Genomic DNA, 17,847 nt, shown 5'->3' with positions numbered 1-17,847 from the left:
ATAAGCCCAGTGGATGATCATGGTTTTCTTGTTCTTGCCTAGAAGTCAGGATTATCATGCAGTTTAACCACAGTCCTGCTTCAGAATGCTGAGTCCTGGGAAAGGTGAGCAGCAGGCTAACGGCCAATTGTTATCTTGTTTAGGAAAGCCTGAGGCCCAGAAAACTGAAGGACTCAGCCATGAAGCAAGCCTGTCTTAAGGACAGCTTGCTCAAACCACCAACTGTAAAGACAGGCAGGTAATCAAGTAGAGAACTATTTATTCTCCTTTCTGTACCAAGAACTCTTTTTTTGGTGATATCTTTTTTTTTTTTTTTTTTTTTTTTGTTTTTTTTTCGGAACTGGGAACCGAACCCAGGGCCTTGCACTTCCTAGGCAAGCGCTCTACCACTGAGCTAAATCCCCAACCCTGGTGATATCTTTTTAACTGGAATGGCAGAATTACCTCAGGTATAGTCAGTAGTATTTGTACTGTTGTTCTGTGGACCAGTGGCCTCAGGTAAAAAATACTGAGCTCTCCATGCCTGGACAGGAGCAGACCCAGCCTCAGGTGATCCATATGCTCTTCAGAACCTGATTTATCTTCTGTCTTTTACAATAGGATCAGTACAGGTCCACAAATATGGGAATACATGGTGGTCAGCCATCTTAATATATAATGGCATAGTGTTATAGCTGCATCTGCCTTCTGTACACATCCTTGGTTTTCCTTTCCCCTCTTATGTCCTTTAATATGTTGTCCAGAGATGATTTAATTAGTGTAACTATATGGAACTAATTATGACAAGAAACTTTGCTTGAGTATCTTTTGATCTATGGTTAAATGTACAGACGTGGGAGATGAAGTTACAGAGAGTTGACCGTATGCTTCACATTGCTGACTCAAGTCTCATGAGGGACTTTTCACCTTATGCTGTTCACCTATTTAGATTCCTACAGTAGCTGAGATCATAATACTAGCACATGCATGTAAACAGAAAATCTCGGCCCTGAACTGTGAGTAAATATTGCCATCATGACCCTCAACAGTACATTCTATTTATTTGTCTGTTTGAGATAGGGTTTCTCTGTGTTGCCCTGGCTATCTAGGAACTCATGCTGTAGACCAGATTGGCCTCAAACTCAGAGATCTGCCTGCCTCTTCCTCCTGGGTGCTTGGATCAAAGGTGTGTGCCCCACCACTACCTGACTTTTTATATATATATGTAATTTATTTTATTAAAAAAAACTCATTTATTCATTTTATGTATAGGAGTACACTGTAGCTGTCTTCAGACACACCAGAAGAAGGCATCAGATCCCATTACAGATGGTTGTGAGCCACCATGTGGTTGCTGGGAATTGAACTCAGGACCTTTAGAAGAGCAGTCAGTGCTCCTAACCACTGAGCCATCTCTCCAGCCCCCTTTTTTTTTTCTTTTTTTTGGAGATGGGGACCAAACCCAGGGCCTTGCCCTTGCTAGGCAGGCGCTCTACCACTGAGCTAAATCCCCAACCCCCTTTTTTTTTTAATTTTTAAAAGTAATATTTTGACCTTTTTTTTTGGTGGGGGGAGAGTTGGGGGGAGGTTAACAGTCTCAGTAAGGCACTTACATGAAAAGAGGTAGAAGAAACTGGGCATGGTAGGCTCCGGTCCTTAGTGTGGGACTTGGAAAACTGAAGCTACATACAGAGTGAGATCCTGACTCAAAAAACACACAAAGCAAGAGGGCAGGAGGGAAATTGGTAGGCATATGTATAACACTGCATTTTCAAGTATTGCCAAAAATTACCATGGATGAATTTTCATAATATATAAATATTCTAAAAGAATAGAAAAATCTTGCAAAGAAATTTACCCTTTAACCAGTCCTATCTCTATAAGAGAACCTTCTTCCATCAAAGATTTGGAGTGACAGAAATAAAGGAATTTTCTTATCCTTACCATTTCTGAATCAACATGGAAAATCTTCAGGGAAAAAAAAAAAAACCCAAAAAAAACCAAAAAAACAGCCCCTTTTCTCTAACTATTGACCGTCTTTCTAAGTGCCAAGCTTAAGATAGGGTCTAATGAATCATGGGCTGGCCATTCTGGTCCTCCTGCTCCTACTACCACAAAGTGCTGTTGCTATGTGCTACCACACCCTACCATATACAAAGAAGTGGGTGCTAGCTGTGGTCGGTTCATGATCCCAGCATTTGGGAACATGAGGTGTGTTAGTTAGCACAAGGTCAAGACCTATGCTAGTCCTCTCTAAGACAATCTGCTTGAAATCCCTCTTCACAAGCAGCATGTAGCTGTCGTGTTACTGGTGTTCAGGCCCCACACCCTGTGGGGTGTTTCTTCAGTGGTCTCCCATTGTACTGAGCTTAAAAGGTAGACTGACTGTACCAGTGACACACAGTGTGGGGAAGAGCAATGTGAATAGTAAAATGTTTGCAAACATTCAAGGAGAGAAAATTCTGAATCAGGATTTGGTTTGTGTAGATGATTCTTTAAACTGTATGGTTTTTGGTCCTTTCTGCCACGCCATCACAAAATGGAACTGAATTTTGGAGGCAGATCCAGAGCACCTTGGCCAGTGCCTGCCTGCCAAGAAGGCACCTTGCCAAAGCACTGCAGTCTCCAGCTCTGCGGGCCTTTTCCAGTTTTGGACACTTGGTGCCATTGAGCCCCAGAGGCAGGAATAAAGGGGAGACATCCTGAAGGTGAGCTGATTTCATCCTCTGGACAGCTACGGCCAGAAGCTTCAGGTTGCTCACTCTTCAGAGGTAACCAGGTACTAAGTACTGGTTGCTGGCTCCTCTTGCCTCTGGGTCTAGAAGCAGCTGGAGTCTCAGGTGTCCTGGGCCTACACCTCAGCAGTGCTGTCTCCATGGCCCAACACTAACGGCGAAGGAAAGATGCCAGCTTGGCCACAACCAACGGCTGCTGTTTGATAAAGGAGTTGAGAAGATGGGGAGGGAAGCCTGGTGCACCCAGCTCCACCTGAAAGCAGAAGGAAGAACTGAAGGTACAAACAGACCCGGAGCAGCCACTCTGGCAGTGGTGACTGGAGATGCCCTTGGACCCCTGAGCATTTGATCTAAGGACTAGCTTTCCCCTCCCAGTGATGAAGTTGGCCTGAGAGTGGAGAACCATTCATCTGTTTCCTAAGGACACCGTGGCTAGCTATAGGCTACAAGTCGGCCAATCTCTAGTGCTGGGAGCTTCACAGAGACTATCAACTTCCTTACTCCTCCCTCTTTGATTCCCCTTCCAATTAGCCTACTCTGGCCAAATGGCATGATAACTGAGGATTCTATGCAACGGGAAAGATATATCCCCAAGATATGCCATGAGGCAGGATACAGTGCAGTGTCACCTGGACAAGGAAGATGACTCTGGTTATTTCTTTCCCCTCCAAGATAACAGGCTGCAGGACCCAAGCACTGGGAAGGATCTCTCCTCTGACCATTTTTCTGCTAGGTCTTGGCATGGATGCATCATACACAGACTGAGTTGCCATGATTGATAGGTGTCCCTAGGGACAGAGATACATGTGAGTCCTGCCTGTATAATAACAAAACACGGACAAATTTAAATATAGTTAGGGTGATCGGGGGTAATACCGTCAGCACTCAAGCCACCCCGCTAATTGCACCTCATGGCACTTTAGCCTAACTTTATCCCATAACATTTTACCACACCAACATAGGCACCTCTTTGGCTTCCACACAGACACAGCAGAAATCTCGTAGCTGCTTCAGCGCACACAGTGTGGTGTCGCACACCAAGTACACTAAAAAGACAGACAGATGGAATACTAGGCTTTCTGTGTTCATAACTAGATCTCTGGCAGTCTTGCTGAGAAGTCTAGAGCTCCCAACAGTGCTGCTTCGACCTTTGACTCCCTACCAGGCCTTTGGAAACTTTCAAGCCCTTAAACTCACCCAGGCTGATACTGTTGGTCACTCGCTGATGTAGCCTTGATGTCTGGATGGGCTTGTGATACAGAGGCCACAAAGTGGGATCACTCACAGCTGCCCACACTTGAGAGAGTGGCTGGGACACCACACCTGCACCCAAGAATCCATGTCGAGTAGAAGAGAATTCCTTGTAGTAAAGCTGTACCTCTTGCTCCTCACCCTGATAGCTTGGGGACACCAGAGGCAAGAAACAGTCAGAAAGGAATTTACTAGTGTGGGGAATGCCAGGAAGCTGAGTGGAGAAGGAGAATAATGCAGAAAGACCAAAGCATGGCAAATTAACTTACTTCCAGCCAGCTGATGCCTGGCGGATGAAGAGGTTGTGGAGATTATCCGAACAAGCAGCCATTACCTGGGGGCAGAGGGTAGAAGCCAGGCCTCTAGGTTCATCAGTCTGACTAACATTTACTAAATGCTCATTTGTCAAGTTGAAGAATTCCTGAAGTCTCAATGCCTGGGTGGGCCTAATCTGCCTGGCTCCTTCTCCCTTCCCATCTAACGTAAGTCAGGCTAGAGCAACAGGAGAAGAGGGGAATGAATAGACCCAGAGACTCACATCAGCCATTGATGTGTTAACAATGTGTTTGGCCAAGTCTTGGTAGGGGAAGGAGAAGCAGGTTCCTAAGCTGGACAGGCTGGAGGGAGAGCAGCAGCCACTACCCATCGAGGCTCTGCAGCCTACAACAAAGAAATGAAGATTCTGCAATGACCTGAATGCCAAAGTGCTGGAGCTGTGATACAGGGCCAGGAATCATGGGTCAGTAATTCCTGCAGACAGTCCCTAAGCTTCATACTCACTGTGAGCTAAGTTCTTCCAGGAAGACCCAGTCAGATACAGGTAACTGTTCCTCACTGTGGACCGGCCCCGCCAGTCCCCTATCCAAGTGTCTTGGGAATCTGGCACTTGAGAGTCCTCCTGCAGAACAGAGGACATTGAGAATGAGATCCAGAATGCCTTCCACTAGCAACTGCAATTTGACTTGAGGATGGTGGATACTATGGTGGTTTGAATAAGTATAGTCCCCAAGTCTCATATACTTGAAGGCTTTGGAAGTCTTCAAGCCAGGGTTGGGGATTTGGCTCAGTGGTAGAGCGATTGCCTAGCAAGCGCAAGGTCCTGGGTTCAGTCCCCAGCTCCGGGAAAAAAAAAAAAAAAAAGGAAGTCTTCAAGCCTTTGGACTGACACTTTGACTGACACTTTGAAAGGATTAGAAGGTGTGGCCCTGTTGCAGGAAGTATGCCACTGGGGATGGGCTTGAAGGTTTTAAAAGCCCATGTCGGGCTGGAGAGATGGCTCAGATGGTTAAGAACACTGACTGCTCTTCCAGAGGTCCTGAGTTCAAGTCCCAGCAACCACATGGTGGCTCACAACCATCTGTAATGGGATCTGATGCCCTCTTCTGGTGTCTCTGAGGACAGTGACAGTGTACTTACGTATAATTAATAAATAAATCTTAAAAAAAAAAAAAGCCCATGCCAGGCCCAGTGTTACTCTTTTCAGATCAAAATATAGTCCTCAGTTGCTTCTCCAACACCATGTTGGCCTGCTGCCATGCTCCCTACCATGATGACAGTGGACTTAGCTCCTGAAACTAAGCAAAACCCCCACAATGAAATGCTTGCTTCTGTAAGAGCTGCCTTGGTCATGGGGTCTCTCTTCATAACGATAGAACAGTGGCTAAGACTCAAGAAGTTATAGTAGTAGCCACCAGCTAGAAAACCTTCACTGTCTAGGCAGTAGACTTGAAGGATTACTTGCAGATCAGCTGCCACAGCAATCAGGTTAACCAGTAGCTGGGCGTGAGGCCTGTTGGGTTTCAAACCTGGGATAAGGGGCTGGGGTGCATATTTTACATACTAAAGCAGACCTGGCCTCCAGGTTCTCCCACACATCCCTTACTTCCTACCAGGCATACCCTACCCTCTACTCTAAACTTTCAAGCCCAGGGGCTGGTCTGCCCTTCTCCCAGAAGCTCCCAGAGCCTTAAATTGGCTAATTTCATCAACAGAGAAATAACTTATACAGGTTCTCTACCAAATGGCCAAACTCCAGGGTCATAATGTGAAAAGCCACCTGTACCATGGTGGCAGCAGGAAGGGCATCACTGGAGGGGTTTAGTGTGGATAGTAAAGTCAAAGTGAATGGGGAAATGGGGAAGGAGCAATGAGCTCTGAGCAGCACACACTGGCCCTGGCCAGGTGCCACACTGAGCCAGAAGTCCTACTCTGGGACCAGAGCCTCTGGGACTCTACTGTATTTGGTTAGCACACTGTGTCAGCCACCTCTTCAGTGGAACAAAAACACTGGCCAGCGAGATGATTCACCAGGTAAAGGCGCCTGACGCCAAGCCTGAGAATCAGAGTCCCCAGTACGGAACCAATACTGACCTCCAAATGTGTGACATGGTATATGCATTCATACGAACACTCTAAATAAACAGCTCAACCTCCTTCCTTACTCCATCCCTCCTGCTGCAATAGTCACGAGTCCTTTTTAGACCTGTAACCCTTAGGAGCCCTTTCATGTAATCACCTCTCTCTACTTGCCTCCACCTCTCCCTTGTCACTAGATAATATCATTTAAACACAAAGGTGTCTTCTCAGCACTGAGTTTCCTGAAGCCAGTGTTCCATCTGTCATCTCCTACCTCTCACCTGCACAGAAACTAGAACCATTTGCTTTCACCACTCCTCCAAATACCCACAATGATCCACAACACTGAAGGGCACCAAGATGCTTGCCAGCCCCACCTTTCTGCATCTTTCAGCAGACTCACATGCCTCATCAAGATCTGCCCCCCATGCCCCAGGCTCCCTGCTTCTTCCCTGTTCTCCCTCAACTACAAACTGATATCTTGGGGTTTTTTTTTGCATCTGGGTCAATGCCTTAGATGACCTCACCTGTTGACAGTGTTGCACTGATGATTTCCAGCTATAATGATGAATTAATATTGAATCAACAACTGGGTTGGGGACAGGGATTATATCAGAGATTATATCTTTTATAAATAAGACCAAATAAGTCCTTTATGCCTTTTGGGTCAGAGACATTATTGGAGGCAAGAAAAATGTAGCATTACTAAATGTTTAAAAGGTCAAAACAGGGTCTGGAGAGATCGCTTGGTGGTTAACAGCACTGACTGCTCTTCCAGAGGTCCTGAGTTCAAATCCCACAACCACATGGTGGCTCACAACCATCTGTAATGAGATCTAATGCCCTCTCTGGTGTGTCTGAAGACAGATACAGTGTACTTGTATATAATAAATAAATCTTTTTTAAAAAAGAATAATGCATCATATACACAAGTATTCTGCATGTACTTAAGAGAATTCCAAGAATGCAAGAATAGTTTCATATTGGCCATTAGGAACAAATAAATAGATGAACAAGATGGTATTCTCCAAAGACCAAAAAGTAATGCTCTAGAAAATCATATGCTTCCTTACCATAAAATACATCTCATTTTAAAACCTAGTGTGAGCAGTCCAGACACTGCCCGGACCTGAAGGGACTCAGTCAACAGTTCTCTGCACCCAAATCCCGTGGGAGGGAGAGCTAAACCTTCAGAGGGGCAGACACGCCTGGGAAGCCAGAAGAGACTACACTCTGCCCACATTTCTGACTCCAGAGGAAAACACCTAACGCCATCTGGGACCCCGGTGCACGGGGCTCCCGGAAAAGGCAGCGCAGGCCCTCCTGGTTGCTGCCCTCACTGAGAGCTCAAAAGCAGCCCCCCACGAGCAACTTGAGCTGCAGATACCACAGGTAAGACCAACTTTTCTGCTCCAAGCGACCTGCCTGGTGGACTCAGGACACAGGCCCACAGGAACAGCTGAAGACCAGTAGACAGGAAAGACTACACGCCCGAAAGCAGAACACTCTGTTCCCATAACTGGTTGAAAGAAAACAGGAAAACAGGTCTACAGCACTCCTGACACACAGGCCTATAGGACGGTCTAGCCACTGTCAGGAATAGCAGAACAAGATAACACCAGAGACAACCTGATGGCGAGGCAAGTGCAGGAACCCAAGCAACAGAAACCAAGACTACATGGCACCATCAGAGCCCAATTCTCCCACCAAAGCAAACACTGAATATCTAAACACACCAGAAAAGCAAGATCTAGATTTAAAATCATATTTGATCATGATCCTGGAGGACTTCAAGAAAGACTTGAAGAACTCCCTTAGAGAAACACAGGAAAACATAAATAAACAAGTAGAAGCCTACAGAGAGGAATCACAAAAGTCCCTGAAAGAATTCCAGGAAAACACAAACAGTTGAAGGAATTAAAAATGGAAATAGAAGCAATAAAGACAGGACACGGGGGGGGGGGCTGGAGAGATGGCTCAGCGGTTAAGAGCACTGACTGTTCTTCCAAAGGTCCTGAGTTCAATTCCCAGCAACCACATGGTGGCTCACAACCATCCATAATGGGATCTGATGCCCTCTTCTGGTGTGTCTGAAGACAGCTACAGTGTACTCATATATAATATATAAATCTTAAAAAAAAAAAAAAAAAAAGAAAGAAAGGACACAGAGAAACAACCCTGGATATAGAAAACCAAAGGAAGAGACAAGGAGCCGTAGATATAAGCATCACCAACAGAATACAAGAGATAGAAGAGAGAATCTCAGGAGCAGAAGATTCCATAGAAATCATCGACACAACTGTCAAAGATAATGGAAAATGGAAAAAGCTACTGGTCCAAAACATACAGGAAATCCAGGACTCAATGAGAAGATCAAACCTAAGGATAATAGGTATAGAAGAGAGTGAAGACTGCCAGCTCAAAGGACCAGTAAATATCTTCAACAAAATCATAGAAGAAAACTTCCCTAACATAAAGAAAGAGATGCCCATAAACATACAAGAAGCCTACAAAACTCCAAATAGATTGGACCAGAAAAGAAACTCCTCTCATCACATAATAGTCAAAACAGCAAATGCACAGAATAAAGAACATTAAAAGCAGTAAGGAAAAAGGTCAAGTAACATATAAAGGCAGACCTATCAGAATCACACCAGACTTCTCACCAGAGACTATGAAAGCGAAGATCCTAGACAGATGTCATACAGACCCTAAGAGAACAGAAATGCCAGTCCAGGTTACTGTATCCTGCAAAACTCTCAATTAACATAGATGGAGAAACCAAGATACTCCATGACAAAACCAAATTTACACAATATCTTTCTACAAATCCAGTGCTACGAAGGATAATAAATGGTAAAGCCCAACATAAGGAGGCAAGCTACACCCTAGAAAAAGCAAGAAATGTCTTGGCAACAAAACAAAGAGAAGAAAAGCACACAAATATAATCTCACATCCAAATATGAATATAACAGGAAGCAATAATCACTATTCTTTAATATCTCTCAACATCAATGGTCTCAACTCCCCAATAAAAAGACATAAACAAACTGGATATGCAATAAGGACCCTGCATTCTGCTGCCTAAAGGAAACACACCTCAGAGATAAAGACAGACACTACCTCAGAGTGAAAGGCTGGAAAACAACTTTCAAGCAAATGGTCTGAAGAAGCAAGCTGAAGCAGCCATTCTAATATCGAATAAAATCGATTTTCAACTAAAAGTCATCAGAAAAGATAAGGAAGGACACTTCATATTCATCAAAGGAAAAATCCACCAAGATGAACTCTCAATCCTAAATATCTATGCTCCAAATACAAGGGCACCTACATACATAAAAGAAACCGTACTAAAGCTCAAAGCACACATTGCACCTCACACAATAATAGTAGGAGATTTCAACACCCCAATCTCATCAATGGACAGATCATGGAAACAGAAATTCAACAGAGACATAGACAGACTAAGAGAAGTCATGAACCAAATGGACTTAACAGATATTTATAGAACATTCTATCCTAAAGCAAAAGGATATACATTCTTCTCAGCACCTCATGGTACTTTCTCCAAAATTGACCATATAATTGGTCATAAAACAGACCTCAACACATACAGAAAGATAGAAATAATCCCATGCGTCCTATCAGACCACCATGGGCTGGTCTTCAATAACAATAAGGGAAGAACGCCCACATATACATGGAAGTGAACAATGCTCTACTCAATGATAACCTTGTCAAGGAAGAAATAAAGAAAGAAATTAAAGACTTCTTAGAATTTAATGAAAGTGAAGGTACAACATACCCAAACTTATGGGACACAATGAAAGCTGTGCTAAGAGGAAAACTCATAGCTCTGAGTGCCTGCAGAAAGAAACAGGAGAGAGCATATGTCACCAGCTTGACAGCACACCTAAAAGCTCTAGAACAAAAAGAAGCAAATACACCCAGGAGGAGTAGAAGGCAGGAAATAATCAAACTCAGAGCTGAAATCAACCAAGTAGAAACAAAAAGGACCATAGAAAGAATCAACAGAACCAAAAGTTGGTTCTTTGGGAAAATCAACAAGATAGATAAACCCTTAGCCAGACTAGCGAGAGGACACAGAGAGTGTGTCCAAATTAACAAAATCAGAAATGAAAAGGGAGACATAACGACAGAATCAGAGGAAATTCAAAAAATCATCAGATCCTACTACAAAAGCCTATATTCACCAAAAATTGGAAATCTGCAGGAAATGGACAATTCCCTAGACAGATACCAGGTACCGAAGTTAAATCAGGAACAGATAAACCATTTAAACAACCCCATAACTCCTAAGGAAATAGAAGCAGTCATTAAAGGTCTCCCATCCAAAAAGAGCCCAGGTCCAGACGGGTTTAGTGCAGAATTCTATCAGACCTTCATAGAAGACCTCATACCCAACAAGAGAGAACTTCAGACCAATTTTTCTTATGAATATTGACGCAAAAATACTCAGTAAAATTATGGCAAACCGGATCAAAGAGCACATCAAAGCAATCATCCACCATGATCAAGTAGGTTTCATCCCAGGCATGCAGGGATGGTTTAATATATGGAAAACCATCAACGTGATCCATTATATAAACAAACTGAAAGAACAAAACCACATGATCATTTCATTAGATGCTGAGAAAGCATTTGACAAAATTCAACACCCCTTCATGATAAAAAGTCCTGAAAAATAGGAATTCAAGGCCCATACCTAAACATAGTAAAAGCCATATACAGCAAACCAGTCGCTAACAGTAAACTAAATGGAGAGAAACTTGAAGCAATTCCACTAAAATGAGGGACTAGACAAGGTTGCCCACTCTCTCCCTACTTATTCAATATAGTTCTCGAAGTTCTAGCCAGAGCAATCAGACAACAAAAGGAGATCAAGGGGATACAGATTAGAAAAGAAGAAGTCAAAATATCACTATTTGCAGATGATATGATAGTAAATTTAAGTGATCCCAAAAGTTCCACCAGAGAACTACTTAACCTGATAAACAACTTCAGCAAAGTGGCTGGGTATAGAATTAACTCAAATAAATCAGTAGCCTTCCTCTACACAAAAGAGAAACAAGCCAAGAAAGAAATTAGGGAAACGACACCCTTCATAATAGTCCCAAATAATATAAAATACCTTGGTATGACTTTAACCAAGCAAGTAAAAGATCTGTACAATAATAATTTCCAGCCTCTGAAGAAAGAAATTGAAGAAGACCTCAGAAGATGGAAAGATCTCCCATGCTCATGGAATGGCAGGATTAACATAGTAAAAATGGCCATTTTACGAAAAGCGATCTACAGATTCAATGCAATCCCCATCAAAATACCAATCCAATTCTTCAGAGAGTTAGAACAATTTGCAAATTCATCTGGAATAAAAAAAAAACCCAGGATAGGTAAAACTATCCTCAACAATAAAAGGACTTCAGGGGGAATCACTATCCCTGAACTCAAGCAGTATTACAGAGCAATAGTGATAAAAAACTGCATGGTATTGGTACAGAGACAGACAGACCAATGGAACAGAATTGAAGACCCAGAAATGAATCCACACACCTATGGGCACTTGATTTTTGACAAAGGAGCCAAATCCATCCAATGGAAAAAAGATAACATTTTCAGCAAATGGTGCTAGTTCAACTGGAGGTCAACATGTAGAAGAATGCAAATCGATCCATTCTTATCACCCTGTACAAAGTTTAAGTCCAAGTGGATCAAGGACCTCCACATCAAACCAGATACACTCAAACTAATAGAAGAAAAAGTGGGGAAGAATCTCAAACACATGGGCACTGGAGAAAATTTCCTGAACAAAACACCAATGGCTTATGCTCTAAGATCAAGAATCGACAAATGGGATCTCATAAAACTGCAAAACTTCTGTAAGGCAAAGGACGCTGTTGTTAGGACAAAACGGCAACCAACAGATTGGGAAAAGATCTTTACCAATCCTACAACAGATAGAGGCCTTATATCCAAAATATACAAAGAACTCAAGAAGTTAGACCACAGGGAGACAAATAACCCTATTAAAAAATGGGGTTCAGGGGTTGGGGATTTAGCTCAGTGGTAGAGCGCTTGCCTAGCAAGCACAAGGCCCTGGGTTTGGTCCCCAGCTCTGAAAAAAGAAAAAAGAAAAAAAAATGGGGTTCAGAGCTAAACAAAGAATTCACAGCTGAGGAATGCCGAACGGCTGAGAAACACCTAAAGAAATGTTCAACATCTTTAGTCATCAGGGAAATGCAAATCAAAACAACCCTGAGATTTCACCTCACACCAGTCAGAATGGCTAAGATCAAAAACTCAGGCGACAGCAGATGCTGGCAAGGATGTGGAGAAAGAGGAACACTCCTCCATTGTTGGTGGGATTGCAGACTGGTACAACCATTCTGGAAATCAGTCTGGAGGTTCCTCAGAAAATTGGACACTGAGCTACCTGAGGACCCAGCTATACTTCTCTTGGGCATTTACCCAAAAGATGCCCCAACATATAAAAAAGACACGTGCTCCACTATGTTCATCGCAGCCTTATTTATAATAGCCAGAAGCTGGAAAGAACCCAGATGCCCTTCAAGAGAGAAGTGGATACAGAAAATGTGGTACATCTACATAATGGAATATTACTCAGCTATCAAAAACAATGACTTTATGAAATTCATAGGCAAATGGATGGAACTGGAAATATCATCCTGAGTGAGGTAACCCAATCACAGAAAAACACACATGGTATGCACTCATTGATAAGTGGCTATTAGCCCAAATGCTTGAATTACCCTAGATGCACAGAACACATGAAACTCAAGAAGGATGACCAAAATGCAAATGCTTCACTCCTTTAAAAGGGGAACAAGAATACCTTTGGCAGGGAATAGGGAGGCAAAGTTTAGAACAGAGGCAGAAGGAACACCCATGCAGAGCCCACATGTGGCCCATACATATACAGCCACCCAATTAGATAAGATGGATGAACCAAAGAAGTGCAGGCTGACAGGAACCGGATGTAGATCCCTCCTGAGAGACACAGCCAGAATACAGCAAATATATAGGCGAATGCCAGCAGCAAACCACTGAACTGAGAACGGGACCCCCGTTGAAGGAATCAGAGAAAGGACTCAAAGAGCTTGAAGGGGCTTGAGACCCCATATGAACAACAATGCCAAGCAACCAGAATTTCCAGGGACTAAGCCACTACCCAAAGACTATATACATGGACTGACCCTGGGCTCCAACCTCATAGGTAGCAATGAATAGCCTAGTAAGAGCACCAGTGGAGGGGGAGGCCCTTGGTCCTGCCAAGACTGAACCCCCAGTGAACGTGATTGTTAGGGGGAGGGCAGTCATGGGGGGAAGAGATGGGGAGGGGAACACCCATATAGAAGGGGATGGGGAGGGATTAGGGGGATGTTGGCCTGGAAACCGAGAAGGGGAATAACAATCGAAATGTAAATAAGAAACACTCAAGTTAATAAAGATAAAAAAAAAACCTAGTGTGAAACTTAAGTGTCACTAATGTCTGGAAAAAGTTAAGATCTAGCTAATGCTGCTACGGGCAGGAGTACATAGTAACACAGCGAGGGCATGGTGAGATATCTGGGATTTGACAATGACATGCCTATAGTCTTAAAGAAACCTAGAAAACTATCCAATATGATTGTTTGCTGACTCTATGCAATGTGGCACATGTGACTTGAGAACAAACACTTTGGACCGGGTGTTGATCACCTGTTCCTCCACAAATACAAAGTAGCAGACTGTAACTTCACATTTCCAGGAGCAGCTATGCAAGAACACTGGTTTTCCACACAGTGGCAAAAGGAAACCTATAGCTTCCAAAGACCTGAGGCAGGACCACAGCAGGAGAAACAATATCCCAGCACTTGCCCTAGTTCTATTGCCCAGGAAGATGTTTTTCTTCTGCAGGGGAGTAAACAAAGTCCATGAAAGCCGATCAGTGGAATCTGGACAAGCCTGGCTACTGGGAAGACCCTCAACCACATAGGTTTATAGCATAGATAGATAAGGAACCTGGACTCGTCACAGCCTGACTTTGGAAAAGGATTGATTTCAAATCCTAGTCATCCCCAGGGTTCTGTAGACAGAGGCCATTTTATAATGGACCTGCTGCTCTGGGAATCAGTCCTGACTCCATCACTGGGACCTCACAGACATTCTACTGTGCAGCAAGGAGAGCCACCTCATGAACAAGACCTGGTCTAGTACAGTGACTGACTCAAACAAGTGTGACACAGAAGGGAAAGAGAGGATACTGTAGTTCCCTTATACTAAATGAAAATGAAAAGGGAGAGTTGGCCAGGCACCAGTGAAAGCCAGAGGATCATGAAGGAACAGAGTCCTAAAAGCTGGAAAATCTACATCTAGATAAATTCCTAGACACACATGACCAACCAAAATGAAATCAAGTGGGTATAAAGAAACAGATCTATAACAGGCAACAAGAATGAAACAACAATAAGTAATCTTTCAACAAAGAAGTCCCAGACTGGATGACTTTCATTACCTAATTCCATCAAACTTTTGAAGTTACTGCCAATGCTCTTATAACTGTTCCATAAAATAGAAAAGAAAACAATCTCATTCTAGGAAGCCAGTACTGTCCTGCTACCAAAGCCAGAGAAGGACACAATAGCACAGCTATAGGCCAACCTCTCTGATAAATACAGATGCAAAGTTCTCAACCAGACACTTGGAAACAGAACACAAGAATACACCAAGGAGCTGGAAAGAGGGCTCCGCAGTTACGTGCATGCTCTCTGGCCAGGCATAGTGGCACATGCCTGTAATTCCAGCATTTGGGAGGCAGAGGCAGGCAGATATTTGAGTTCGAGGTCAGCTTGGTTTAGACAGTCAGAGCTACAGAGACAGTCTCAACATAATAAAACAAAAAGCATGTGCTGCTCTTTCAGAGGACCCCATTCAGTTCTCAGTACTCATGTGACAGCTTTAACTGTCCCTAACTCCATTCCTATACCATTAAAAATCATAAAGATAGGGGTTGGGGATTTAGCTCAGTGGTAGAGCTTGCCTAGGAAGCATAAAGGCCCTGGGTTCGGTCCCCAGCTCGCAAAAAAAAAAAAGAAGAAAAAAAAAAAAAAATCATAAAGATAAAGCCACCCACAACAGGTGTCTCATTTATTTATTTTGTGGCTATGGATAAACTTAACTAAGATACAGATACAAATACATACACAATGAAAATTGCAAAACACTGAAAAAAGAAATTAAAAACCAGAATTGAAAGATGGCTCAGAGGTTAAGAGCACTGATCTTCCAAAGGACTCTAGTTCAGTTTCTGCACTTATATCTACTTATACCCAGATCCAGGGGATCTGATGCACACATTTACAAACATTACAAAACACACACACACACACACACACACACACACACACACACACACACACACACACATACACTTAACTGAAAAGAACTTCACTTCGTCAAGCTCAAATATGGAAATATCTCCCCAAAAGCTCACTATTTAAAAGAATTAGTTACATGTCCAACACACTCAAAACAATCCACAGATTCAACATATTTTGCATCAAAATGTCAATGCCATTTTTCATAGAAACAGAAAACCACGTGGAAATGTAAAGTGCTCTAAATAGATCTTGAATAAAAAGAGCAAAGTTGAAGAAAGCTTCACGATACTTGATTTCAAGACATACTATAGAATCACACTAACAAAAACTGTGGTATTGACATAAAAAACACACAGACCATTGAAAATCTAGAAATAAATCTTATATCCACAGCCAACTGATACTTCACAAAGGTCCCCAAACAAACACCAGAGAGTGGACAGCTGAACAGATATCACTGGGAAGAGTGGACATCCACACACGGAGAGAGCTGAATCTGAACCCTCATCAGCACAAAATCAACTCAAAATGAATACAAAGATTTTGTTTTCTGAGAGTATCTTTTTTACACCACAGTTAATCTAAAAGTCCTGATTCTCCTTCCTCAACATTCCAACAGCTGGGATTACAGATGTGTATTGCCCTACCAGGCTCTGGACCAAAGACCTTAGTGAAAAACTTGAAACTGAGATTATAGGAAAGCAAAGGAAATACTTCAAAACTGACACAATGATTTCCTGGACGTATCTACAAAATTCTAAAACTGACAGTTCAGTTGGGCAGTGGTGGTGCACACCTTTAATCCCAACACTCCCAAGGCTCAAAGACAGGTAGATCTGAGTTCTAGGCCAGCCAAGTCTACAGAGTGAGTTCCAGACAGCCAGGGCTGTACAGAGAAACCTGTCTCAAAAAATTAATTAATTAAAATTGACAGTTGAGATTAATTACATGTAAAAGTTTCTGTACAGCAAAGAAAATTACCAGCAGAAAGACAACTTAGAGGGCTGGACAACTTAGAGAGATAGCTCAGCGGTTAAGAGCACTGACTGCTCTTCCAGTTCAGGTCCTGAGTTCAGTTTCTAGCAACCACATATTAGCTTGGACCAGTTGCTTTCTTCTGGTGTATCTGAAGACAGTGACAATATACTCATAAACAAACAATCAAACAACACACAGGCATAAGAATGCATCTGCTATCCACTTGACAGAGGATTAATGTTAACAGGATATCTTACCACGTTTTGTTTTAACCCTGAAGTCGTGAACTAGAAAAACCTTGTACTGCGGCTCAGCCCTAGCACACGCCTGTTGTCCCAGAGCTTTCTATTACAAAAAAGAACTTGTGGTGTGGCCCAGAAATAAAGTCAACCCTAGGTCAAGAGGCAAAGCATAACAGAGAGGAGGGCCTTTGAGTTGAATATTTAAGACAGCATGGAGGAGAAGAAACTTTTCCCCTCTGGGTCACTGGCAAAATAGGAAGGTCAGCTGGGTGTTTGCTCTGCTCCTTTGAGCTAGCTAGTTTCCCCCCAGTATCAGGCTCCTGAGACTTCACTGGTCAAATCAAAGGGCTGGGATTTAGTATTTGAAAACAACAGATTAATATATAGATTATAAAGAACTAAACTTTTAACATAAGAGTGAGTAATCCAACTGTGAAAGTAAGCAAGTGATCTAAATAGGTATGTCTCAAAAAAAGATTTAACAAATGACCAACACATATAAAAAACATTTCACTATTAGTCATTGGGGAAATGCAAATCAGAACTATAATTATATTCCATCTCATTCCAGTTAGAATGACTATTCCATATATAAAAACAAATGCTGTTGAGTACATGGAGAAAAAAGGACCCCTACTATTTTTGTAGGAATGCACATTAGTATACCCACTACACATAATACAACAGAGATAAATCCATATACAAAGAGATAGTTTCAGGCCCACGGTTACTGAAGTTTTACTTACGAGAGCTATGTGACAGATGAATGACAAAGAAAATGTCATTTATATACACAGTGCAATACTCTTTGGACATAAAGAAAAATAAAACCTTATTATGTCAAAAATCAATAGAACTGGAAGACATTAAATAAGCCAGGCACAGTAACACAAGTACCACATACT

General features: G+C 42.6%; 1 protein-coding gene across 1 annotated transcript in view; it reads right to left on the bottom strand.

Annotated features, from left to right (window-relative positions):
- Nucleotides 1-2,452: 2,452 nt before the first annotated feature.
- The window catches only part of Stard9 (StAR related lipid transfer domain containing 9), a 90,138-nt gene continuing 74,743 nt past the window's right edge, over nt 2,453-17,847 (bottom strand). Inside the window, 7 exon segments of the mRNA XM_032904024.1 lie at nt 2,453-2,967; nt 3,344-3,502; nt 3,681-3,760; nt 3,912-4,114; nt 4,235-4,299; nt 4,504-4,625; nt 4,746-4,863. Coding sequence (XP_032759915.1) covers nt 2,866-2,967; nt 3,344-3,502; nt 3,681-3,760; nt 3,912-4,114; nt 4,235-4,299; nt 4,504-4,625; nt 4,746-4,863 — 849 coding nt within the window. The 3' untranslated portion in view covers nt 2,453-2,865.

The sequence above is a fragment of the Rattus rattus genome, chromosome 5 (genome assembly GCF_011064425.1).
Source record: "Rattus rattus isolate New Zealand chromosome 5, Rrattus_CSIRO_v1, whole genome shotgun sequence".
Taxonomy (NCBI): domain Eukaryota; kingdom Metazoa; phylum Chordata; class Mammalia; order Rodentia; family Muridae; genus Rattus; species Rattus rattus.
This window is presented reverse-complemented; position numbering and strand designations above follow the sequence as displayed.